The sequence below is a fragment of the Knufia obscura genome (genome assembly GCF_036327395.1).
Source record: "Knufia obscura strain CCFEE 5817 isolate CBS 148926 chromosome Unknown scaffold_2, whole genome shotgun sequence".
Classification (NCBI taxonomy): domain Eukaryota; kingdom Fungi; phylum Ascomycota; class Eurotiomycetes; order Chaetothyriales; family Trichomeriaceae; genus Knufia; species Knufia obscura.
In genome coordinates this window covers 1,109,210-1,134,434 of record NW_027042688.1, presented here as the reverse complement: position 1 = coordinate 1,134,434, position 25,225 = coordinate 1,109,210, and the positions used below count along the sequence as shown (strand labels likewise).

Sequence of the window (25,225 nt, the reverse complement as noted above, 5' to 3'; positions counted from 1 at the left end):
TGCTGAAATTGCTCAAGATGGCGAGACAGTGGTGGTCTCTTCTTGGAGTCGTAATATGTGAACACGCGCCTTTGACCAAGGCGCCGGCATCTGCCATCATATATCATGACCATGACCTCAGCAGCCACCTTCCAACTTGAAGTCAACGACGTATCTCACCTTGAGACCAAGTTCATAGCTCTGGTGTTGTAACTGACAGCGATTATGCACACCCGTAACGTAATGATATTGTGCCTCTTGAAGTACTAATTTGAAGCGCTCATCTTGTTCTCACAACGGAACGCTCCGTAGCTCAGAGCACACTTGTAGCACTCTCACTTGCTTACGAGGCTTGATTTATGCAATATCCAGCACGAGGATCGCAACATATCGTGGGTTGACACATGAGCTGTGTGCCATGAATTTAATGCAGTGCTAGAGCTCTGTGCCTCATTTGCGAACAATGAAAAGGCTCTCTCCTGGTGCTCTCATCATAATCCCCGTTCCCACTTGTAAATCTGCTGATCCTGAAGCCTGACCTCAAATGTTGCTGGCAGAGTGAGACCTCGATGCATTGTCTCTCTGACCTGCCAGGTGGCTACGACCAAGGCAGCATCGCCCTCCTTCTAGCAAGATGAACCTTTCAGTCCATCGGTGCGCTTCTGAGGGTCAGTCGGACAATTTGAGAGCACGGGTAAACACATGAATCCGGTATTGTATGGGTATGCGGTTAAACGTCGAAGTCGATGCTACGAAGGACGCCAACAGCGTATTTGTACGTTCGTGTGAATGATGAACAGCGTTTACTTCCGAACGTCATACACCGTTAGGCTTCGCAATCTTGTTCTCCTGCTCATCTGGTGTAGGAGGTACGGACACGAACGCATCATCCTCTGCATCTGATCCTCTCCGTGTCTTTTGATCACCCAGTCTCACGGCTTCGAGTGCTTCCTTAAGATCTGAGGCGTCCTCCCCAACTGGTGGATCGAAGATCACTCTGCTGTCCGTGAAAGTAATGTCTTCACCAGGCGCAGGACTAGCAACCACAAGGTTAGGGTCATGCATCCAGCGGTTTGGCAAGATAACAAATTTGCACTCGAAATCGTCCGAGAATTGAGTAGTATCGAGCTTGAAGTGAAAGACGCCATCCTTTGCTTCGCCCTTGTGGTCGACGGTCCAATTGTCCAGTGAGGTCCGGAGGATCAATCTGTCTTGAGGGAGGTCTTGGGCTGTCTTCAGTTTCACTGTGAAGTGGTTCGATTGTGGCGAGGGAGGCGCTCGGCCGGGGTTTCGTGGCGGAAGGGCTGGCGGGACTGGCTTTGAGACTTGGACGACGCGCGGTCGCGCAACCGTTGAAACTGCTGTCCCGATCTCAACATCGGAATCCAAATCTGATAGATCGTCTTTGTCGCTGTCATCCTCTTTCTGCTTGCCTGCTGTCCTCTCTTCTCGAAGGCTCGCTTGATGTATAGGATTGTTTTCATCTATGGTGTCCTCCTTAATGGGTGAAGCAGTGATTGATCGACTCGAATGATCTGGACTCATCTTCCTCAATGATGTCTGACGCGATCGTTCGTTGGCAGCTGAGTTTGGGCCTTCGTCATCGCTCGTCTGCGTGGCTCGGGTCACGCTGTTCAGACTGGCCGTGCTGTTCCGCCAGCTGTCGGTCTTCCTTCGCAGACTAGCACCATCTATGCTTCTTCTATAATTCTTATAGATTGGACTTGAGGGCGCCGGGTTGAAATCGAATACCTCAGCGCTTGGTCTCTGATGTGTTCCTGCTTCCCGGATATGGAGGCCTTCAGCTTCCAGTGCTTTGACACCATAGGGATCATCGTCCTCCACCGCAGGGACTCCGAAAGTGCCTTGCGTAAAGTCAACCTCGAAGTCACTGGGAGATTCGCCAGATGGAAGGAGACTCTCGTCCACACTGTCACCTTGCGCAGCTTTCAGAGTATCAGTCAAGATCTTGTATTCTCTTTCTGGCGGATGTCGCACTTTCCCTGCCAGAATGTCCGCGGCCGAGTACTCGTAGTGATAGAACTTCGCATTCTCGTCATTTCGCTCAATGATCGCGTTTCCAGCAAGTGCAATGCCAGCGTATAACCCTCTGCTTTTGACGTAAGACCATACCGGCGCAGGCTTCTTGTGTATCTCCATATCAAGCTCTCCGCCGATTCCAACTGGTCCAGCTGCAACACCTACTTCGGACCCCAGTGTGCACCTCAATCTCGTGAATGCTTCGAGAGCTCGGTAGTTGTTGATGACAAGCACAGTATCGTAGATGTCGACACCACCCAAGAAACCAAAGCTTATGTTCTGTGTCATTATGCCAGATGGAGGGCTCCACTCTCTTGTCTCTGGGTGTCTAGCCACCACAACGCCAGCACCTCCACTGCCGCCGAGCAGCCAGCCTGTCCGCATGGTGGTGAAGATGGCCAGACCGACAGCATTCTGTATGACCTTTGCTGGTATCTTCACCACGTTCCGCTGCGTGCCCGACGGGACGTTTACCGTTGTATCTTTCCGCTCTTCAATTGCCTGCTTAGCAGCCTCTTCGTCGATCTTGTCGTAAAATCCATCCTTGCAGAACGTCCGCAATATTCTCGCACACTTTTCAGATTCCTTGTCAATGGTGGTTGGCCAAAATGCTTCGCTGCCGACCTTGTTCGACAGTCGATTTACAGGCGCTCCCAGCTTATCGACAACAGCATATGCCTTGTCAAAGCCTGGTTTCAGAGCCTTGGTATACGCTGTGCTGCTGTAGTTCTTCGTTCGTTCCCAGAAGGTCGGCTGCGGTGCCTGCCAGGTGCTCGATCCTGACTGCGCCATGGCAGCCAGCTAAGAAGTGTGCTCAGAATCGCTATTGGTGGTTCAAAACTCTATCAAAACAGCACATTTCATCCGATGAGGCTCGATCTTTGTTGTTATCGCCTAGGCCGCTGTACACTCTATGATATCCTCGCTGCATGGAAGCAAATAATTAAGAGTTCAGCATACAAACGAAAGGCGTCGTACAGTCAGCATATTACGCAAGGAATGTAGAATGGATTCGGTCGTTTCATACGAGCTAACACCGGGCGCCGCACGATGCCGAAAGTATGATGCACAGCAGTGTCTTGAGTCAGCAAAATGCTTCCGGCAGAGCGCGGGACCTAGCAGCTCAAGGCGTGCTATGTATCTCGAGTACGACACGTTGGTGAGCTACTTGGATGGTGCAAGCAACCAAAGTCGTTGATGACGCTGCCGCTCGATTTGACCATCGAAAGCGGCCCCGCTGAAGTGCTTCGGCCGACTCGGAGCAAGGATGTCCATGTCTGTAAGCGTGAAGAACTCATGTAGACGCGGATCAAGCACAGGAACATTCGATCTCGTAAACATAGGATATCATTTGTAGACTAGCTGCTAGACTAGAGACACCCTACGCCGACACAGCGCTTGAATAACAAAAAACAAATGCTTGTTGACCACATCAACCTAATAAGCCAGCGAAGCATGAAGGTATATGCGAGCCCCATTGCAGCCTCCAAAAGTCCCAGGCCTCCGTCATAACCTTCGTCGGCGTATCTGTGGCCTGTAGTCATTCCTGTTTTCGAGAGCATATAGCATGAGCTGCATCCCTCTTCGAATCTGCAGTTTTTCTGCCGATGTGCTTCCTCGCGTGCACATTGGTCTAGAATAACAGATCCAAACAACAACAACAGGCTAGCGCACCTAGCAACGCAGCACAGCACCCTTCACCTGCACCAGGCCCTCTCCTCTGGTCGACAATGTAGCCTTGCGGAGGGCCGCCCTGTTGATATTGCATGCCTCCTTGCGGCGGTCCGTAGTAGCCTTGTTGATAACCCTGTTGCGGATATCCATAGCCTTGGTCATAACCTTGGCCCTGCGGCGGTGGGCCCCATTGTCCTTGCTGTTGCCACTGGCCTTGATTGTATGGGCCAGCGTCGTAGTGCTGTGCCGGAGGAGGTGCTTGGGGATAACTTGGTGGTGGACCTGACGGCGCGCTGAACTTGTTGTGGTCGGCCATTTGTATAGATTTTTATGTATGTGAGGTGTGCTTCGATGTCTTGAGTTATGGTGGCTCGCGATCTGTTACTTGTCGTAATGGAAGAAGAGCTTTGAATGCTGAGGCCGGGTTTGTTTGTATGTTCGGTTCGTGTCTGAAGTTCGAGAGCCTATGCGCCTGCTGACTGGCGACTTGAGGTCAAATGCTGAGAAGTCAAAGTGAGTATGAAATGCGAACAAGCGCTGAAGTTGCGGGAACGAATGGAAAGGCAAATGCTACAGTAAGTAGTCGTGGCAGTGCTCAGGTTACGACTTCAGAGGATGCTTAGTTTCAACTGGAAGGCGCAGTCATCCCAGTGGTCAACCACGGCTTCCTCGGCATTGCGTACACCAAAGCTTGACTTGTGAAGTCGCGTGACTTCGTAAGCATCGAATACACTTAGTACCAACATCGAACATGTCGCTGGCCATGCGCGTCGTTGCTTAGTACGGCATCATAGACTCTAGAAAACAGTTTTCTTGTTGTCCCTGGAAAATGTCGCGATAAAGAAGGCGGAAGCCTACCTCAGTCCCGAAACGCGCTAGCTTGATGGTGAGGTGTCCAGGAATCGAAGCAGATTGGACCTGATCACTTTTTTGCTGTGAGAACATGTCCAGTTCACGCAAGAGTAACCTGCTGTATGCGCAACTGTTGTATTGTACAATGAACGCAATTTGAAAAACAAAGCTTTGATACTTCACAATGTCTCTCTTAGCGCAATCCGTACGGTTAGTCAATCGGCCGGGTTGCGCAACAACTGGCGACATCACTCCAGGGATTGCACTCCTCCGTGTACCACACTACTGTATGCTTCGAGCCCTGTCTAGTGACTCAAGCAAGTGTGGTTGGCGTTACACCCTGCCTCTTGCTTCTGCAGGGGTAATCGACCCTTAAACGCTTACTACCTCTGAGGGTTCTTGTGACTCGCAGACTTGGCTCTTCCATACTTGCGAGTGCTACATGCTTGACCGGCGCAAGTTCAGCATGCCCACAAATTGCACCCTTAATGGCCATGTCGATCTATCATGTGTGACACGCCGGGCTACAAATTTACTCAAATTGATAGCACAGGAGGGAGGTACATTGGTGTCTCGGTTTGGCGGCTAAAGCGCGTCGAGTTGTGATTGTACGATTGCAACCTTCCAGCCGCCGAAGCCAGGATGCACCTGTTCCACTTCCTGTGGGTTCGTCCGACATTTGCTACGCTCCATACATACGATGCACCGTTGAATACACAGCATGGATCGTGCCGTTGTGGAAGCTCCCATGGAGTCCTCCTCGCAGCTAGACGCCGTGGCCCTATGCAGAGGCCGCTCCTGTCCAAACACTGCAGGTGAAAGTGATTCTCGTGCTTGACGAAGATCAGGCACAATAGATCGAGCCCTGGATACCTGTTTTACACCGAAGTCGTCCTCCATATGCTCAAGCAACCTTCCTGTTGAGCATCAGAGACTCGAGCCACCGATGACACATCTCATATTTGATAGACGACTGTTGAACCAGGACCGCTACACATGACCGAAAGAAGACAACGTATTGACCTCCAAAGTTGAAAGGTTTCATGAACGAGAAAGACGCATACCGCAAGTTGTGGTCCGGTGATAAGACTTGTGAGCCATACTTACACTGGCTCGCTCGGGGAGACGAGGGCTTATCCGCAAGGGAGCCTTCTGTACTCAACGTCGTGGATGTCACGATTTCGGGTAGTACGGAGCAGTATGAGTTAGTATCGCCATGTGACGAGGTAACCAAGAACGACTTCTTTGTGTCCGACGAAATGCAGCTATGGCTTCAGGTAACGGAGCAGCAACTTTCGACGTTCAAGTCGGAAGTAGAGACCAGGATCATCATCTTTAGCGAACGGTCAGATGTTATCATCCGTAACTTGCTCGGCACAAAATACAACGTCGAGCCAGATTTCTTCGCTAGTGTTCAGCACCAGCAATGGATGACACGTCAATTTTCGGGACCAGCAATGCACGGTACGGGCAGTCTGAGCTGGCCAGCCGCTTATCAAACTTTTAGTTATGCCACAGGCAGAGCAGTACAGCACCTGAAATTCGAGAACGGTTTCATCGCCTGCGTAGTAAAGGACACCACCTCGGCTCCAGATGGACGGAAGAATGTCGGTATGTTCATAAATTGCGCTGACTGTGGTCTAAACTAACTCGGCAGTCCTCGTCTGTACGGTGTCCGAAACGTACAAGGTCACAACCGTGGCGCAATGGTGTCGTTCAGCTCTCTTTCCAATGTCCAAGATGCCCTGGCATGAGAAAGGTGATATGACCATAGACGGGAGTCGACTATATCTTGCCGGCGTGTTGCATGGCTGCGACGAGTTCAGAAAAGCGGCCAACCAAGATCCTCTGCAATATCTGCTACCTATACTTCGTATCCACTGCGATGCTGTTGCTGGCGATCTAGGACATCACCACGAAGTTCTACATATCCATATGAAACATGGCAACACACTGACCAACAATCACGAAGCTCTCGAGATGTCCTGGCGTCAGCTACGGTCCATGCTCCTTGCCGCGCCAAAACCATTTCACGTTTTCAAGGATTTCGACCGTTACAGGAATGGGAAGCGAAGCTGTCGTAGCAGAGAGTATCTGAAGCTACTCGACTGTTTCAATCAATTGATGAGTGAAGCGCGAAGTTTGGAACAGCTAGCGCGGGACTATCTGCAATTGAGCGTCGGGGCACTGAGTCTGGCAGAATCGAGGGCATCAATCAAGCAGTCGAAGATTGCCCTAGAAGAGAGCAAGCGAACAAAGCTGAGTATGACTCGTCCCTGCTCGCTGTGAGCCGCACGCCAGTACTGACTTTGTCGTTTCGCTAGTAACTGTCCTTGCTTTTGTTTTCGTACCGCTCAGCATCGGGACGTCTACATTCGGCATGAATCTCGATGAACTCAATCGGAGTGGACCACGCCTATGGGTCTTCGCGCTCACTACGGCCATCATATTCATCCTATCAACATTACTTTGGGCGATACTATCTCAGGTCCACAAATATTACCGTCTCGAAGAAAGCCCAGGATTTGAGGCTTCGCCACAACGCGACTCAGCAGCCAGCTCTGCACCTGTCCCCTGGCATTTCCGACTTGAGCTATTCCTTCGCTTGCTGCTCCGTGGCCACGTTTTCTGGGTGTGGAGATCTGGAATTGCTTTCTCACTGGCGACTTCAGGTCGAAAAGGCTTCCTGCGATCGTGCACTTCCTGTGCCAGATTCAGTGGCGTTGATCTCAATGGACGTGAATGTCTTTCAGATGAAGATGCCCAACAATCTGTTGATCGGTACATACGATTTTTCAAGACCCATGATGCACACTCACCTTGCGCCTATATCATGCGTCACTTTGAAGAGGAGATCGGATTTGAATGCAAGAACCTTGAACACAACGAATAACTGGTACAGAAACAAGTCCATGGTCTTCTGCCACTTCGCCCAGGGCGTACAGAGTCACTTCCGGAGACGAAGAGTGATTGGCAGCGGGTCTGTAGATTTCAAACAGCGACGTTCCGAAAGCGGCCAGCTGCTTGCACTGGCGAGAAATGTGCCAATTGGGAGTTGCCTGGAAAATGCAAGCTCAAGCATCAAGGCAAACCAGGGCCATGTGATCAGTTGCACGGGCTCGCGACGCATATTCAGCATGTTGACTGCTCATGATGATACTTCTGCCTATAGAGCATGTGTCTATGCCATACTATTGACCTCGCTTGCAGAAGCAAGTTCGAGTCAACAACGATCTTCAGACAAGCTCATGTCATCCTAACAACCCTTGCAACGTTCTCGCGGCTGCCGCTCGCTCCCGGGGTGGTCTGCAGTATCAGGGTTACCCGTGATGTGCATGTGCGATGCCGGAGCGTCTGACTCGCCATGTGCTGAGGTTCACCGCCATGGTACTTGTTTGTGAAGAATGTCAGTAGCCAGAACCTCTGTGTGTTGCTTATCAGACCGGCGGCAAAAGATGTACGCTGCAAGAACAGCTTTCTACAGTACATACGTGGTACATCCCACTAAAATCCACTTGCATCTGTCGTTACACAAAAACAGTTGTGACACGTAATACCGGCCTAAAGGTTGTAACAACCATTCTTGATCCCTCCTGGAACGAGATCTCTGGAACTCGTTTGACGAATCCGACCTTGCGACATCGCACCGATGATCCGACAGGCCTAGTCAGCGAACACCAATGTCAATGGACCAGCAGACCAAGCGATACTTCCGTTGTGCTGGAGGCTTCGACCATGCTTGTGTAATGCCTGATTGATGACTCGGTCAAGCACAATTGGAAGAAGTGGGCGTTGTTTGATATCGGCAGAACAAATCATCCGCCAACGAGTGATAAAGGTGACTACCTCTTCACCCCAAACCCCCTGCAAAACATCGACCTTTATCCTCACAAGCGTTGATTTTGCGTCAAAGCTCTGATTAGCCCGTGAGTATGACCCCGAAAAGCCCGAGCGTCAATCTATAGAGATGGCGCTTCTACTTGCGTAACAAATACTCGATCAGCATACAACAGAAATGCACACGACACAGAAATGGATTAATTCATCTTGACATCCCGCGCCTTTGTGCTGAAGGTTTTGTCGTCGAAAGATCACGCTCGCACGGGAAGCTTTTAGCATCGCACAAGCCGAAGCCACGCGACCCCACCACTCCTCCGTCGATAGGAACATGGTGCCTGGAAAGCCCACTTGGAAGCTACAGTAGGTGCCGGCGGGCGTCATGGTTGATTTTCTGCTCCATAGTCCCCAGGCAAATACTCCGTACTGTACTAGTATCTCTCGCCCACATGCCTCGCCCACTCCCACAGGAAGCTTCCCATGCCACCATCGATCGACGCTCTTGAACGTTTTCAGGCTGGACGTGGAATCTGTTATCTCGTGTCAACCACCTCATCCGCCTGGCTAACGGCTCTTTAATACCGCTCTGCACCCCTGAGCTATGGTTTATTACCGGTATCTGCAGCATATGCCTCATTCGCCAATTTGCTGAGAAGTACCGAGTTATTTTCGTCTCTAATCAAGTGCTTTTTCAGGGCAAGCAGGAAGCTACCACCTTCCATCGCCATCCAGCAACTCTTTCCAAGGCTCCACGCTGATTGACTTCGTCCAATATACCGGTCGGAGCCATTTCTGAACTCTAACCACTGCTTGGGAACCTCTGCTTCCTCTTATCACCTTGTTGCTGTCATCTCAGCGTCTCACCTCCTCTCTGTCGTCGCCGAGCACCTACAATGAGCGAGTTCATCTGGCATATATTCAGCTGGGCAGGTCTGATCAAGGGCGCTCATCCTTGGTAACAGGGCTCCCAGGACTCGACGGGTTGTGCTGCACGTCAATCTGATAAGCTGCCTGGCTAATCAATCACAGAGTCGTTGACGATAGATCTCGATTCGTTGTACAATAAACTCTACCGAAGCTAGACTGCCCACGAGCCCTCCAGATAGATCTGTACCAACGCTGCATGGTCCCCTCAAAGGGACGTTAATATCCAAGAGGCATAGAGACCTCGGATCGAAAACGACTGGGGATGTTCGCCTCAAATGCTCTCCCTCCTCCTTCCACCTTCGGCCATGAACACCGTCCACTCCGCTTGACCTCCGAGACCGCTCGTCCGCAACCACAAGGCGAATGTCACTTCCAGTCTGAGCAGCACCAAAGATGCTTATGCCAGACCTATCAACACAATCGCAGTGCGCCTGGCAACATCTGTGACTGCGGTCATTCGGCATGCTACCATTCACAACATAACAACGATGGCAAACTGTCCCCGGATCGAGTGGTCGGCGCTCTTGTCGAGAAAGTCAAGAACTTGGAGGAACTTGTAATCAAAGAGAGAGAGTCACGCGTCGACCAGATGTCCAGAGAACGGCAGAGATGGGAGCGAGAAGTAATGGTCTTGCGAGAGGCACTCGCACCGTTTTATCATACCGAAGCCGATCTCAAAAGACGACTGTTAGAGCTTAAGGACAAAGTCGATAGCACCTATGAAGAGCAATGCCGTCTGAAAGAACGAGTCGTCACCATTGATGACGCCAGCATAACGCTAGAGAGACGAGTGGAGGACTGTGTCTTCTCATATTGCAGGAAGCGCAAGGCCAGCCTCGGCCACGACGAGGTCGGCGTCATGTCGCCCGAATCAAATTATACGTACTCTGGATCGTCAGCCAGCGATGCCACCTCTGTCGCTGCACACATATCACCACAACCACCTTCACCATTGAACCCTGCTTTACCAGGTAGCATCAATACGGATTCGCCAAGATCGAGTAGTGTACTGCTTCTTAGCTCTGCTGCAAGACAGAGTGAGGGAAACCATGCTTACGTTGCCCAGCACAAACGGCAGTCGCTGGGCTTCGATCATGAGCCGAGATCTAGTGGCTTCCTGTCTATTGACCTTGCAGAGCGTCTGAGGGACCACAAATTTGAACCACCGCAGCACAGAAACTTAACTTTATCAGCCACCACCAGGGTGCACCAAGCGCCGGTCTACATGACTGGATCTGGGCTTCCTTCGCCTCCGCACCCTACAATGCCATTCAGCGCGCTACCTGTCTTAGACCATGTGAATGGCATGCAGTTCAACCTGGAGAGCCACTCATCGAAAAAGCTCAAACATCATGGCGGTGAGATGACAGGATTGGAACTTCTCGCCAATGTTGCAAGCCCGCTTGCACAGCAAAGCTGAGCTCACCCTCTATCTCGCCATCATCCGGTCTCATTTTTTGCCCTCGACCATGATAAGATGATGTCTAAACTTTTTAGTGCTAGCTTATGAGGATGGAACGTTTCTACTTACCCATGGATAGTCCTGGCTTGCTCTACCACTGGTTTGTTCACAGTACTTATGGGCACCGCAAACGCCTTGATGGCAAAATCGGGTTCTAGGGCGGCCTTGGTCTGCCAGCCTAGTGAACCTCCTACGGGCAAGTGCTGTCAGAAACACAGAAGATAGATAATTTTCGATCACGGTGTCCTCAATCACATACCTTGTCTGGCCTTGTCTTCAGAAAACCTGCGAGCTATATCATCGAATTTGCCGCCTGCATTGATGGCGGCAAGCGCCTCTTCTTTCTTTGAGAACTTTTCACACTGAAGCGCATCAGTAATTCCGTATCAAGATATTGCCTACGCAGGACACGCACCAGAATGTGTCGAACGTTGACGAATTGTGATTCTTTGACCTTCTTGCTACTACCCGCATCATCGCCTGAGTCTTTCGACTTCTTGTTGCCGGCCTTGTTCTTCGGTGGTGCCATTCTACAAGACTGACCACAAAACTGCCAAAAAAGATCGATTTTGTTCCCACAGAGTTCCGTGTGATTTAAAAATACTACCTTAGCTACAACTCTGGCGTGCTCCGGATGGATAATTGGCGATGCAAGAAACTTTGGCAATACGTAGAAAGCTGTAGCACGAGCTGGCTAACCTCGACCAAAGCGATGTTGTTCTACCGTCAGAAGGGCAGGCAGCGAAGCGCTTCTCGAAGTGGGCTGGAGTGCTCCGGCTACCAAGCGTGAGGCACGATGACCAGTCCTGTCAGACCCCAGTTCCAAGCCGTAAAAGCGTGGCGCACTAGTGCATCACACTGGATCAGATCGCTTCCGCATTTAGTGGGAGTTAAAGCTTGTCGTGCACTGCATGAGCTGGAGCCCAGAGAACAAAACCCGGGCGTCGCTTTCCCTCGATTACGAGCACAAAGTCTGTGAGACATGTCCGAAGGTCTTTCGTAACAGCTTTCATGGAGCCCAAAATCAGCAGAGATGTCGCACGCAAGACCACATCTCCAAGGGGCGACACTCTTACTACCTACCTGTGGATTATCGCGGCCGAAAAGAGCGTGTAGATGTATAGACAATCTGACCAATCAGAGCACGGGGTAGTTGTGCTGTGAGCACTCAATGCGATGGAAAGCCGGACAGGGCGATCTCTGAGTGTCAGAATGGAACACTGTGAGCCTGCGTAGATTACTGTACTCGTACGAAGCTGAATGCCGCCTTCTGAACCTAACTTGTCTTTCACCTCGACATGCATCACTATCACTCCTTCCATTCATTCATCGCTACCACCAACCACGCCGTCGCATTTATTGCAGAAGACAATCTTCGCGTCGGATTCGAAATTCACGCGCGATAGCCCGTGATCGAAGCATCTGACTTGAGCCAGACGACCATAAAGGACCATCAAGCCCAAGATTAAAGCCACGACAGTATCTCGCATGGTCGGTGCGAAGCCTTGAGCATCTCTGAGTAGTACGTTATTATTGTTATAGACAGGTGTGCTGTGAACAGAGTCGAGCTTGTTTCATTTGGTGCAACTTTGGAGACTGCTACATCATCGCGGAAGAGCTGGAAAGGTTTGGTAGACACAAATGATAGATGAAAATGGGAGTGGCATAGAAGTGAAAGAGTAACTTTAATCGTTACGGAGTTGCAAGAGTGATTGATAGCGAAGGCGCTCGAGCGCTGGCAGTGGCACTTCTACAATGGAACCTGCACGACAGTATCCCTATTCGCCAACCGCGCCTCACCAACGTCCCTCTTACTACCACGACCACTACAACAATCAAGGTCATCATAATTATCAACCTCAACCACAAACACATTACTCGCAAAGTCCGAGAGGACCAAACTTGGGATCGCCGTTACCACCTCCCTCGTCGTCGATACCACCACATCATGTCGGCGCGCCTGGCCCGTACCACTCCCTAATTTCAAGTCCGACTTATCATACACAAAGACCGCCCTCATCGCATTACCACAACATAATGTCGACTCCATATGACCCGACATCGTCGGCCCATGCACACCCCCACAGCCGTCAAGGCTCCTTGCATCAATCGCCAGGGCGGGCCTACACCCCGATAGCAAACGGATTATCACGGGATCCTCCACCGCAGGACATGCGCCCACAGTCACAAGGCGTGAGTAAAGTATCAGATCTGTGGGTTAGTGACACTAACAAACCACGGCAGAAACCTGATCGGGCCAGCAACCCAATGTCTTTGGGAAGCATTCTTTCTTCCTCCAACAACGAACCTTCTCCTCCTAAACACCCAGATTCACTGCCTCGTCCTTTGCAACCGTCACAGCCGATCGATTCTTCCGTCAAACACGAATATCCTCCACAGCCTGTCGTATTGGCGTCCCCAAACCACAAGATGAACGGAATCATAGAGCCCTCGAGGTCAAAGGCCAAGGAAGAGTCCGTAATAGTCGATAAGCCTCGACACATTATGACAAAGCACGAGAAGGAGAAATTTGCTGCCGCAGTCGCAGAAATCGACGATGCTGACTTCAGTGACGAGGATGCTGTTGGCTTCTACGATCTGAAACAGCTATACCTACAACGCACCAAAAAGCGCGCAAGAGAAATTGAAATCTTCGAGGCTAGCAAGAAGAGAAAGAGACGCACATATCTACTCGATGAACTGATGATCCCAGTGGGTGCCCACGCTGCCGAAGCCGAACACAAATTTACACAAGCCTACGGTCCCATCTGCGCCCAGGAGATCAACCAACGAGACATTGCGAACGAAAAGGAGCGTAAGAAGGATATGCAGCGAAAAAGACGTCGAGAACTACAGATCCTTAACGAGGAGAAAAGACTGGTCGAGTTGCAGAGACAATCGTTGACTTGCGAGGATCCCGACGAGCTGCTCAGGATCGTCAAAGATATGCAGAAGTCAAAAGACAAGATCGGAAGGACTACGGATTTACTCGAAGGCGTCGATGCGACCCGCGACGATCTGGAAGTGCCTCCCCTTGCGCCAAATCTCGAAGGTGGCACAACTTCATCCTTCCACCTGGACTCTGAGGAGCCTGCTGAGCCGCCGAAGAAGAAGCTCAAGGGCGTCAACGGTGCTGGCAACAGACCGAAGAAGTCGAAACAACAGAAGCAAGCAGAGATTGAAGCCGCTCAAAATGCTTATGCTGAGGGCTGGCTGGAGCAAAACGCATATCAGAGTCCAATCAGCATCGCACCTCGAGAAGAGCCCAGGCTGATTGTTTCCAAATCGTCGAAAGGCAAGAAGGTCGTTGACACTGCACAAGCTGTCGTCAATTATGACTCCAAGGGCTACACTCAGCTGGTGGAGCAAATCATTCGAGACATGGCACGGAAGGATGTGCCAAAGACTTTCAAGATCAAACAACAATCTCTTGCTGTCAGACAAGAAAACATGCGCAAGACTGTCATACTGGCAAGCAAGCAGGCTAGAAAATGGCAAGAACGCACAAATAAAAGCATGAAAGACACACAAGCACGAGCCAAGCGTGTCATGCGAGAAATGATGTCTTTCTGGAAACGTAACGAGCGAGAAGAGCGGGATATGAGACGCATGGCCGAGCGCAAGGAGATTGAAGATGCGAAGAAGGCTGAAGCTGACCGTGAAGCTAATCGACAGCGACGGAAGCTGAACTTCTTGATCTCACAGACTGAGCTATACTCTCATTTCATTGGCAAGCGCATCAAGACCGACGAGATCGAACGTGCGACCGATGATCCTGACGTTGCTACTTCTGCTGAGAAGGTGCAAGACACCGACAAGCAGCACACCGTTGACCTGCCAAATTCTGTTGCTGACATGACTGGCAAGACCAAGGTGACCAACTTTGAAGACCTTGACTTTGACGCAGAGGATGAGACTGCTCTTCAGGAAGCTGCCATGGCTAATGCCCAAAACGCCATGGACGAAGCTCAAGCGCGAGCGAGAGCTTTCGACAACGATGCTGATGATCAGATGGCTGCCATGGATAACAGCGACATGAACTTCATGAATCCAACTATGGCTGGCGATGTTCAGGTCACTCAGCCAAAGATGCTTCAAGCACAACTCAAGGAGTACCAGCTCAAGGGTCTCAACTGGTTGGTCAATTTGTACGAACAAGGCATCAATGGTATCCTTGCAGATGAGATGGGTCTCGGCAAAACTATACAGTCCATCTCGGTCATGGGTTACCTTGCAGAAAAGCACAACGTTTGGGGTCCTTTCTTGGTCATTGCTCCGGCTTCCACTTTGCATAATTGGCAACAAGAAATTGCCAAATTCGTGCCAAACCTCAAAGTTCTACCATACTGGGGAAATGCCAAAGACAGAAAGGTGTTGCGAAAGTTCTGGGATCGAAAGCATATCAGCTACAACCAAGACTCTGAGTTCCATGTCTTGGTCACTTCGTACCAGCTGGTCGTCATGGACGCCCAATACTTTCAGAAAGTCAAGTGGCAATACATGATTCTCGATGAAGCACAAGCTATCAAGTCCTCACAGAGTTCCAGATGGAAAGTCCTGCTGGGCTTCAGTTGTCGAAACCGACTCCTCCTTACTGGTACACCCATCCAGAACAACATGCAAGAGCTCTGGGCTTTGTTGCACTTCATTATGCCAACTCTCTTCGATTCTCATGACGAGTTTAGCGAATGGTTCTCTAAAGACATCGAAAGCCACGCTCAATCCAACACGAAGCTCAACCAAGATCAACTTCGTCGTCTACACATGATCCTCAAACCTTTCATGCTTCGTCGTGTCAAGGCTCATGTTCAAAAAGAGCTTGGCGACAAAATTGAGAAGGACGTCTTCTGCGATCTCTCATACCGACAACGTGCCTACTATGCTAATCTCAGAAGCAAAATCAGTATTATGGATCTGATTGAGAAGGCTAGTATGGGAGATGACCAGGATGCCGCAACACTCATGAATTTGGTCATGCAGTTCAGGAAGGTCTGCAACCATCCTGATCTGTTCGAAAGAGCAGATACCGTGAGTCCTTTCGCAATGTCCTCCTTCGCCGAGACCGCTTCGTTCATGCGAGAAGGGTCGTTTGTGCAGGTTGGGTACTCGATTCGCAACCCGATTGAGTTTGATCTGCCGCGTGTGCTGTGCAACGATGAGGGCAGACTGGATATTGCCGGACCAAACAATCCGAGAGCTGGCTTCGCGAAGAAACTGACGCAGCACATGTTCAATATCTTCGATGCGGACTATGTCAATAAGTCAAGTCGAGAGGATGGGGTGTTCTCATTCTTGCGATTTGTCGATACTTCAGCTGGCGAAGTTAGCCAAGCAGGTCACTCGGGACTGTTGGAGCGAGCTATGGCCCTCAAGTCTCAGCCAAAGAGAAATCTTGATTTCTTTGTTGATGAAGGGTACGAGTCAGACGAACCTCGACTGCCGGCGCACGTTATGCTGAATATCGTCAAAACCACTCAGCGCCAGACCATGCCGGATCTTGACCCGAGCTCCAACCTTGCTCAATTATGCAGCATTGCTAAGCGAGCACTCATCGATGAAGGCTATCCAATCTTCGAACCAGCAGCTCGGCCTGTCGTCAACGCTCCGCCAATTGAGATCAGCGCACTTGATCAGACGTCCATCACGGAACGACAGAACGTGATGTTCAACCCTTCAGTACGCAACGCCCTTTTCAATATCGACGAGCCTCTCGAGCAACGCCTACTTGACAAGAATGCTGACCCAGCCATGTTTCCTCCACACAACCTCCTGCCCGCACCAGAAAGTGAAAAAGCGCGCTATACATCGATCTCCGTTCCTTCCATGCGCCGCTTCGTCACCGACTCGGGCAAACTCGCACAGCTCGATGCACTGCTCGGGCAGTTGAAGGCAGGCGGTCATAGAGTACTCCTCTACTTCCAGATGACCCGCATGATCGACTTGATGGAAGAATACCTCACTTACCGCAACTACAAGTACTGCCGTCTCGATGGTAGCACTAAGCTCGAAGATCGGCGAGACACCGTGCATGACTTCCAGACTCGACCTGAGATTTTTATCTTCCTGCTGTCAACGCGTGCCGGTGGTCTCGGTATCAACTTAACGAGTGCAGACACCGTCATTTTCTACGACAGCGACTGGAATCCAACCATTGACTCTCAGGCCATGGATCGAGCTCATCGTCTTGGCCAAACAAGACAAGTCACAGTCTACCGTCTGATCACGCGCGGCACAATCGAAGAACGAATTCGTAAGCGTGCTATGCAGAAAGAAGAAGTGCAGCGTGTGGTCATCACTGGTGGTGATGGCTCTGGTGTGGACTTCAACACGAGATCGCGTGGTGAAAACAGAACGAAGGACATCGCTATGTGGCTTGCGGATGATGATCAGGCAGCGATGATCGAGGCTAAGGAGAAGGAGCGTGATTCTAAGGAGGAGACGAAGCCAGAGAAGAAGATGAGTAAGAAGGCGATTGCTGCTGCTGGTGCTGCTGAGCGGAGGAGAGCCAAGATCGATATGGAGGCTATGTATCATGAGGGTCAGTTACTCATGTCCCCATCCCTATCAACATCAATATACTAATATCTACGCAGGCGAAGGAAACTTCGACGATCAATCAGCCAAAGCGTCCGGCGCTGGTACCCCTGTCCCCGAAGCCGAAGAACCCGCCACCCAAGCGAAGAAGAAACCCGGAAGAGTTGGCACAGGCAAGAGCAAGAAGGCGAAGACTGCGGCGCAGAGACTTGCGATCATTGATGCGGCGGGAGATCTCGGTATGGGCGGTGGAAATTAGGATGATTCACCTGGTCCGTCGAGGTCCCTTTCGCGGTATGGTACGAGATCGAGTCGGTCGGCGTCATAACAATGCTTCGGTCGGTGGGTTCGAGGGAAAGTCAATAGAAGAGCTATGGTATCACAGATGAATCTGGGGTTTATGAGTACAAGGGAAAAGTTTAGAGGCGGTGGTGTATACTACACGACTATCGAACAGGCGTTATAGGTATGGGTGCTGGTTTGATGTGGCGCAAGGATCACTCCTGACACAAGGACTCCGGATCGTCTGCATGAGCGCGAGACATTGAGCGCAAGGCTCAAAACATGTATCAAATTGTCTTTTCACAAGTGCTTGGCCCCGGCGCTGGCTACAGGTACAATTGCGCCTCAGCAAGGTGAAGCTAATAGAGTGTGTCAATAATAGCACAGACCCAGAAGCGTCGTTAAGCAGCTTTTACAGTTTTACGGTGGTACCCATGGGCCTATCATTACTGCTAACCATCATTGGCGATGAGGTGCTCCAAGATATCTGTTCGGCTTGCAGTGACGTGTCAAGTCTGTTACCGACAAGAAGCTTGTACTTGTTCTTATACATGTTACCTACCAGTAGAGAGAGAAGGTCTCTAGCGAAAGAGACGCGAGGGCTGCCATAGTATATCTGATTTCTTTTTCGGGAGTCCTGGAGAAGGACCTTCATGTTCATACTATCTGCGCTATAGAGAATCTCCATGCTGCCCTGGACGTTGAGTCGGGTAGGTGCCTGCATTAGTAGCATCAACCTCACGATTATCTTTTCGATCTACATTCTCTCTAATGTCTTTGTCCCAATGTCAGCGTAGCCATATCGAGATGGCGTCGGATGGACATAGAGGCAGATTAGTGACTGACAGTATCGGACCATGCCTCCTGGGGTTCTTCTGTTTCGAGACCTAAGATGACAAGCAATGGATATTCAGGCTGAAGTCTTGTCTGATCATCATGGGATGCTGGTAGAAGTTTCAAGGACTCGCCGTTCTCGTGCCCAACGATGTCAATAGATAATTCTGATTTAGTGTTCCGAAGTCTCGTAGGAGGTTCTCCGGCAGCAGCCTCGTAACGTTAATACAGAAGCGCGATGCTGATTTCAGTGTTGTGGTGCGGCAGCCGATGCCAGTTGGGTGGAATTGGCACGTTGATCCCATCTGGGTCAGGAAGCTGGCTGCGAGGTATGAACTGACCATATCTGAAAGACTTGTCGGTGCTGGTCGTCGCCAGGGGAGAATCGCCTGTATGGGTCCTCGTGGGCATATTGGCTGTACTTCGAGTCGACTGCTGTGAGATCTGCGATGGTAGTACTATCAGTGACCATGTATGCTTGAATGAGACCAGTGGACTTTATGGTGCCGGCAATAGATCGAGCTTGGTCCTCGACACCAACCAAGACGCGGCTGCTAGTGGCGTACTTGAGACGGAAAGCTAGATCAATTTGCACGCCTTGAGCATATGCAATGATGAGGATGTTAGGTTTGGAACGTTCGAGGACATCAGCGTCGACAGTGCTGATTTCAATGCCTGTGCAGGAGTAATGATGGGGATGTGAGTGACACTGTAAGACCGTACAATTCATGAGGAGGTTCTCAGTCTGTGCTATCATTGGCGGTAGGAGACTGTCGTGCTACCTGCTGCAACCTTCACAGACCCGCCTTAAGTCACCAAGGTCTCCTACCACATCCTCTCCCAACACCTCCTAAAGAAATTCATCTCAGCCAACCTCCTCCGCTCATTCTCCTCCACACCACCCTCCTCCCAATGCTTACACTCCTCATCAATCTCCCTCTTCCCACTAACAAGATCCGCATGCGCAGCCTTCACAAACTTCGTCCTCTTGAAAACCTTCCAGAAGAAGAACATGACAATTCCAAACGGCAACCCAAAATAACTCGTGATGAAACCCTGCGTACTCCACGGCACGAATGTATCGAACCCGATGAAGATCATGACTAGACATCCAATCACGATGGCGAAGTACGCGGCGTACGGATTCCAAGGTGCGACGTACGGGAGATCACTGTCTTTGATGCCCTGTGCGCGTTTGGCGTAATGCCAGCCTAGATAGGTCCAGAGCATAAGGACGTATGTGAGGACTAGTGCGCAAGTCGTGAGACCGACGAACCAGTAGAACACCTCGACTGCGCTGTTGGAGGCCACTAGGAAGGTGACGCAGGATATAAGCTGGACTGTGAGCACGGCGTACATAGGGACACCGGACTTGGTGCACTTCATGAAGAACTTGGGTGCTTGGCCGTCACGGGCAAGACCGTAGAGGGTGCGTGAACTGCTGTAGAGGTAGGCGTTGCCGCAGGACCATCCGGATAGGAGAATGAGTGCGTTGATCAGGTCCGGGAGGCCGCTGATGCCCAGGTTTTGGATGCCAATGACCCAGGGTGATGCTGCGCTGCCGGCGGCACCGCTGTCGAGGGCGCCGATGAGGCGGTTGTCACGGCTGCTGCAGATGATGCCGACGGCAAGGACTCCGATGATGTAGAAGCCCACCAATCTCCAGAAGATTAATCTTGCGACTTTGGGGATTGTCTTGCGTGGATTGACGATTTCCCCAGCGGCAAGTGCGACGAAATCGGCTGTGCAAAAAAGGTTAGCAAATGGTGCAGGTGTGCCGGAAGTGAGGTACTCACGACCACCAACAGTAAATGCCGCGTATATCACAACACTCCAGAATCCGAGGAAGCGTCCGGTCGAACCATCTGTGTAGTATGGGTGCATCGCGTTCCCGTTCGTCCAGTATCGGAACCCATACCTATCATTCCTCGGATTTCCGCCCAACATGGTGATGAAAGTGAGCAGAATCAACCCAATGATCAACAGAATCTTCGTGCTCGCCATGATGAATTCGCTCTCGCCGTACCACCGGACAGCGACAACATTGAGAAGCGTACAAACGACCAGTGCCATTGCGATCCAAGCCGCAGGATTAACATCGCTCCAATACCCCATCACAGTCGCAACAGCACTATACTCAACACACACCAACATAACACCAGCAAAGAAATACGTCCATCCCATCGCAAAGCCCAACGCCGGATCGACGTATCGCGAAGCAAGCTCGAAAATTGTCCCGCGTACCGGGAGGTATGCGAGCATTTCTCCAACGCACAGGTTACATGGCCAGATGAACAGTATACCCCAGAAGCAGTAGCCTAGGAATAGGGATAGGGGCCTAGCGGTCGAGAGGGAATTGCCGATACCGACGAAGAGACCTGTGCCGATAGAGCCACCGATGGCCATGAGCTGGACGTGGCGTGGTGAGAGACCACGTTTTGTCTCGCCTAGTTTCTCCCATTCTGCGGTGCTGAGGCGGCGTTCAGTCAGATGGCCATGCTGCTGTATGTTGGTGTTTGACTCATTGTCGCTGGAGGAGGAGGCACCGATGCCTTTCTCGTCGCCGAAAATTTCTTTGGATTCATCGGCGGCCATATTGCCGTGATTTGTGAGATGGACGGTAATATCACGAGGTGCGAAGCGAAGAAGAGCTCAAGCTTACCTTTTATTCATCTTGTGGCATGATGAGCTGCTGATCTTCGGCGAGCTCGTATCATGAGAATGGGGTCGCTTGGGGGTGGGATTGCCGCTCTTGTGCAAGGGCGCCGAAGCCAGACGAGGGCCATGAGGTAAAATGACTGAGGCTGGCCAGTCATGGAAGCGAGATGTGCAAGCTCTGTAGGTTATCATAGTTGCCAAGAAGGACGGGAGTAACGGTTGCATGGTTCGAAGATAAAGGAAGACAAATTTGGCGATCTTATCTGGCCGTTCAAACGCCGACGTGCTCGTCGGCTCAAAGCAACCGAGTGCTATTTCGTGGCAGCGACTATTTGTCTGATGCAAAGCTTGGAGCATGGTATGGGCTTGGAGCTAGTCTGACAGGGTGTTCGTATCCATACAATAAACTGTGGTGGCATATAATAACGGTAGGAAGGTGATGGAAGTGACTGAGGCGCTCTACTCCGTATGGTTTCGGAAAGTGCCAAGACATGTCCCTGCCGCGCGGACGAAGTCTAGAAGCCAACAGCAAGTTAGTTTGAGACTGTTCCTACGGCAAGGGCAACGTTGATGAAACGCTCAATCAGCTTGATCAATACCTCGAGCTCACGATTGATTGCTCGAAGCTCTTCCTTACTTCCTCACTCTTGTCCTTGACAACACTTGCTTCCTCTTTGGTCGCCATAATTTCCGCCGTAGCTCCCGCCATGATTCCACCGATGTGCTCTCATTCTGATGATTGTTATCTTTGGTGATGGCTTGTCTTCCTGTGCCTCGTGCGCGGACCAAGTTCTCCGATACATCTGTATCTTTTGCTCTCCGTCTGAAGGGAGGAGTGAGTATCTCAACCAGAGGAGACTGGATGCAGCAGCAACGTTCATACAAGTACGATGCGTGTAAGCACGGCATGAATCAGATCATGCGCGACGCTCGGACACTATCGTATAACTTATCATATTTGGCTACCCATCTATATGCATATTCCTAATGCTTCCTGCGCTAAATGCCCTGACATTGACCCGGCCTATCTCACAGTACTCTTATATCACGTCTCAGACGCTGACTCGTGGCTTGTTATGCCAGGCCATGCTCAAAATTCTCCATACCTCTTCTTTTGATCAATCAACACATATCTCCTCTGCTCCTTCGTCTCCTTAATCACACAAAGTACACTCAACAACACCAACATATCGACCGCCACAAATCCAAAGAACGTCGTAAATACCACATCCAGGAACTGATTCGCAAACACCCCAAACGGCCCAATACACCCACCATGCCTGGCCACCTCCGCCGCATTCGGACACGTTCCGTCCTTAATAAACACCTCTGGATCGTTATACCCGCAACACTTGAACTTGAACTGCAACATGCTTTGAATGAACGTGCTTTGCCGATTCCAGATCGGTTCCAGATTGCGCCTTGTCTCGAGCGTGCTAAACCATATCTCAAGCCCGATGCCTAGGGTGAATATGGCGGCAATGACGATCAGCCAGGCGTGGATCTGCAGGAGAATGAGGTTTTGCTTGCGGAAGAGGGCGGGCAGCGATATGACGAAGGAGAAGGTCATTAGGGCGGCGTTCGCCATGCTGGCTGTAAGAGGGCATTCATCGAGGAGGAGGTTACTGGCGATGCTGTCGAGTGTGGGAGCTTTCTTGATGCTAGTGCGGGTGTAGAGTGGAATGAAGAAGTGGAGGGCGGCGCAAAGGAGGAAGATGAGGTTGAATGCTATGAAGACGATGAAGGTCTTGCGCGCCATGTTCGAGTATCGATCGCGTTTGTAGCTCGTGAAGTCCAAATCGTGATCGCCGCTTCGACGCTGCCGTTGAGATGGTTGACACGGTAGTGACTGTGTCAGGCTCAATTATGTAGTGCCTCGGATCGAAATGTCGATTGAGACCTGCTCAACGACCATGTACCAGCATGTAGAAAGTGAAGGTGAGAGTGAGAAAAACAACCGCACTACGTTGTCACGAGGTGTGATGAGCTGAGGACATTGTCGCAACGGAAGCGCGCCTAAAGGAACGCCAAGAAGGGTCTTTCCTGGTCGGAGCAGTGTCGCAGATCCCGTTATCAGGGGTAGCCTCGTGCCTGAACCAAGCCTAAACTGGGTTGGCTTTCCATGAACTCACGCTCAGACGGTCTCAGCCGCAGCGTCTTTGAAGAATCTGAAACTTCTTCTCACAGATCCTCCTGCTCAACGCTTGAAAGCAAGCATCATGTGATCCTGTCGGGACTGTGGCCCAATCAGTGAATATTTAGGCTCTTAACATGCGTCAAGAAGAAATCGCTGTGACTCGAACCAGCACCACAACTCGATGGGATTTCTAGTCACCGACGAGCGGGTTCCGCTTCACACCATAGTAATGACGGGTCTATGCCCATTCCAGAGGCTTTGACAGGATGTCAATCGTACTCGATTGGGCAGCCCACGCTCTTGTCTACGCCACGTACAAAGCTGACAGCACGGAAAAGACCTTCCAGTTTCCATAGGGTCAAGACTTTCTAGGAGTATGTCGACGACCACATCACTGACATCCAACACATGCTGCTTCTTGCTTTTTTTCCATTTACGCGTTCAGTCCATATCTAGCTTCACATTTGCGAGGAAGGCAGAATCAGAGCGACCGTTCCCTCGTGACAATGCAGCTGTCACAGAAAACACCTATAACGACCCTGACTAATGTCTCGGGCGAGATTCTTGCGCAGATATGCAGCTACTTGGATGACTGGACTTGCCAGGGCAAAAACGAGAGCGTACACGGTAGACCGTCCCACTATGCTCTGGCATTAACCTGCAGAGCACTATCGACCTTAATCCGCCCCTTGATGTATTCGAAAATGTCTTTTGACTGCTCACATAAGTCCGGTCTTGACAGTCTCAAATTACTCTCACAAGAACTATCAGACTCCCCGAATATGATCAACCTCATCAATTCTGTTCGACTGTGGTGCATTCTGCCCGGATCCCAGGCCAATGCTCGCTTGTCAAGGTTTTTGGACGTTCTTGCAGGATCGGAATCTCTCAACAGGTTCGAGTTAACAGGATGGCCTCAAGATCTGGTGCACTGCAGCGTGATCCCGTTGGTCTGCTCTGGTGGATTCAGGCGGCTACGTAACCTTTCAATACTCGCGGACCGGCATTCAGGATCAACATCTGTAGGTGCAGCAGCTCCCCTGTTCACCATGCCAATGTTGAAGAGACTCGAACTCAGTCACAACCTTTTAGGTCATGGAACTGGAGCTGGTTACGATGGGAATGGATACATTGGGCCCGGTCGCCCCCGTTGCAACTTGCGACAGACGGTAAAATCATACGAGAAGACTCAACCGCAAGGCTTTCAGGGCCCTCTTGAAGAATTTTGGATGCCCATCGATACACGACTTATTCTCAAGGGGCTTGAGTCTCTCCTGGTTCGTGCGCCTCGACTTAAGTCGCTTCGAACAACACTGGACCCAGACTATGTGTGTCTGGACCCCGCGAACATCGGTTTGTGTCTACAGCGTTATGTACCCAACCTTATACATCTGGAATTGAACCTCATGTGGTCTTCGAGCTATTCTCACAGTGGCACATCGATCAATTTGGCCGGCTTTAAAGACCTGTGGGAAGTACATCTCAACATGAGGATTTTGTACGGCGGCGAGCCTCACGACATGGCAGGTTGTCGAAGCTTCAGAGGCATCTCAAAGCTCTTGCCCGGTAGCATCCGACGACTCTCTATAACGTTCGAAGGCGCAACTTGTATGTCATATTCCGACGAAGATGATGTTGCCGCCAACTCTCAGCAAAACTCTATGGAACTTCTGTGGGGCCCCCTTGTTGGCAGCGAAGACAGACTCCGAATGAATCTGCCCTGGCTGATTGAGATAGCCGATGAAAAGGCCACTCACTTCCCAAATCTTGCACATCTGCGCATCACAGAGGTTGAGGAGAGGGACGATGTGTCCAGAGTCTTCCGCGACCTTGCCTCTGCGTATCCCGCCAGTTTCCATTGCTTTGACATGAAAGTCGAAATGATGGTATTTTCTTGCATTGGTGAGGTGGACGAGGACGGAGAATAGCCTGAACCCGATAATATGTGACGAGCACAACAATACATTCCTCTTCAGGCGAGGGACACGCTACACGGAGATACTAGGCGG

The 25,225-nt window shown here is 50.9% G+C and overlaps 9 protein-coding genes across 9 annotated transcripts; 3 read left to right on the top strand and 6 right to left on the bottom strand.

The window, feature by feature from the left end:
- Nucleotides 1–795: 795 nt before the first annotated feature.
- PMZ80_002271 (uncharacterized protein) lies at nucleotides 796–2,811 on the bottom strand (the record flags this gene model as incomplete). The annotated part of the gene is made up of 1 exon (XM_064870705.1): nucleotides 796–2,811. One exon carries the CDS (start codon nucleotides 2,809–2,811, stop codon nucleotides 796–798), a length of 2,016 nt encoding a protein of 671 aa, XP_064733158.1.
- An 841-nt stretch (nucleotides 2,812–3,652) lies between these two features.
- On the bottom strand, nucleotides 3,653–4,009 carry PMZ80_002270 (uncharacterized protein; the record flags this gene model as incomplete). The annotated part of the gene is made up of 1 exon (XM_064870704.1): nucleotides 3,653–4,009. The coding sequence occupies one exon, from the start codon at nucleotides 4,007–4,009 to the stop codon at nucleotides 3,653–3,655; it is 357 nt and encodes a 118-aa protein (XP_064733157.1).
- A 5,605-nt stretch (nucleotides 4,010–9,614) lies between these two features.
- PMZ80_002269 (uncharacterized protein) lies at nucleotides 9,615–10,729 on the top strand (the record flags this gene model as incomplete). The annotated part of the gene is made up of 2 exons (XM_064870703.1): nucleotides 9,615–9,623; nucleotides 9,716–10,729. The coding sequence occupies 2 exons, from the start codon at nucleotides 9,615–9,617 to the stop codon at nucleotides 10,727–10,729; spliced, it is 1,023 nt and encodes a 340-aa protein (XP_064733156.1).
- A 30-nt stretch (nucleotides 10,730–10,759) lies between these two features.
- On the bottom strand, nucleotides 10,760–11,300 carry PMZ80_002268 (uncharacterized protein; the record flags this gene model as incomplete). The annotated part of the gene is made up of 4 exons (XM_064870702.1): nucleotides 10,760–10,793; nucleotides 10,841–10,961; nucleotides 11,031–11,133; nucleotides 11,187–11,300. 4 exons carry the CDS (start codon nucleotides 11,298–11,300, stop codon nucleotides 10,760–10,762), a joined length of 372 nt encoding a protein of 123 aa, XP_064733155.1.
- A 1,508-nt stretch (nucleotides 11,301–12,808) lies between these two features.
- Nucleotides 12,809–17,564, top strand: INO80 (putative DNA helicase ino80; the record flags this gene model as incomplete). The annotated part of the gene is made up of 3 exons (XM_064870701.1): nucleotides 12,809–12,964; nucleotides 13,016–17,309; nucleotides 17,365–17,564. 3 exons carry the CDS (start codon nucleotides 12,809–12,811, stop codon nucleotides 17,562–17,564), a joined length of 4,650 nt encoding a protein of 1,549 aa, XP_064733154.1.
- Nucleotides 17,565–18,731: 1,167 nt separating this feature from the next.
- Nucleotides 18,732–19,151, bottom strand: PMZ80_002266 (uncharacterized protein; the record flags this gene model as incomplete). The annotated part of the gene is made up of 2 exons (XM_064870700.1): nucleotides 18,732–19,096; nucleotides 19,145–19,151. 2 exons carry the CDS (start codon nucleotides 19,149–19,151, stop codon nucleotides 18,732–18,734), a joined length of 372 nt encoding a protein of 123 aa, XP_064733153.1.
- Nucleotides 19,152–19,246: 95 nt separating this feature from the next.
- On the bottom strand, nucleotides 19,247–21,016 carry PMZ80_002265 (uncharacterized protein; the record flags this gene model as incomplete). Its single annotated transcript, XM_064870699.1, has 2 exons — nucleotides 19,247–20,163; nucleotides 20,218–21,016. The coding sequence occupies 2 exons, from the start codon at nucleotides 21,014–21,016 to the stop codon at nucleotides 19,247–19,249; spliced, it is 1,716 nt and encodes a 571-aa protein (XP_064733152.1).
- Nucleotides 21,017–22,169: 1,153 nt separating this feature from the next.
- On the bottom strand, nucleotides 22,170–22,838 carry PMZ80_002264 (uncharacterized protein; the record flags this gene model as incomplete). The annotated part of the gene is made up of 1 exon (XM_064870698.1): nucleotides 22,170–22,838. One exon carries the CDS (start codon nucleotides 22,836–22,838, stop codon nucleotides 22,170–22,172), a length of 669 nt encoding a protein of 222 aa, XP_064733151.1.
- Nucleotides 22,839–24,265: 1,427 nt separating this feature from the next.
- PMZ80_002263 (uncharacterized protein) lies at nucleotides 24,266–25,144 on the top strand (the record flags this gene model as incomplete). The annotated part of the gene is made up of 1 exon (XM_064870697.1): nucleotides 24,266–25,144. One exon carries the CDS (start codon nucleotides 24,266–24,268, stop codon nucleotides 25,142–25,144), a length of 879 nt encoding a protein of 292 aa, XP_064733150.1.
- Nucleotides 25,145–25,225: the final 81 nt, after the last annotated feature.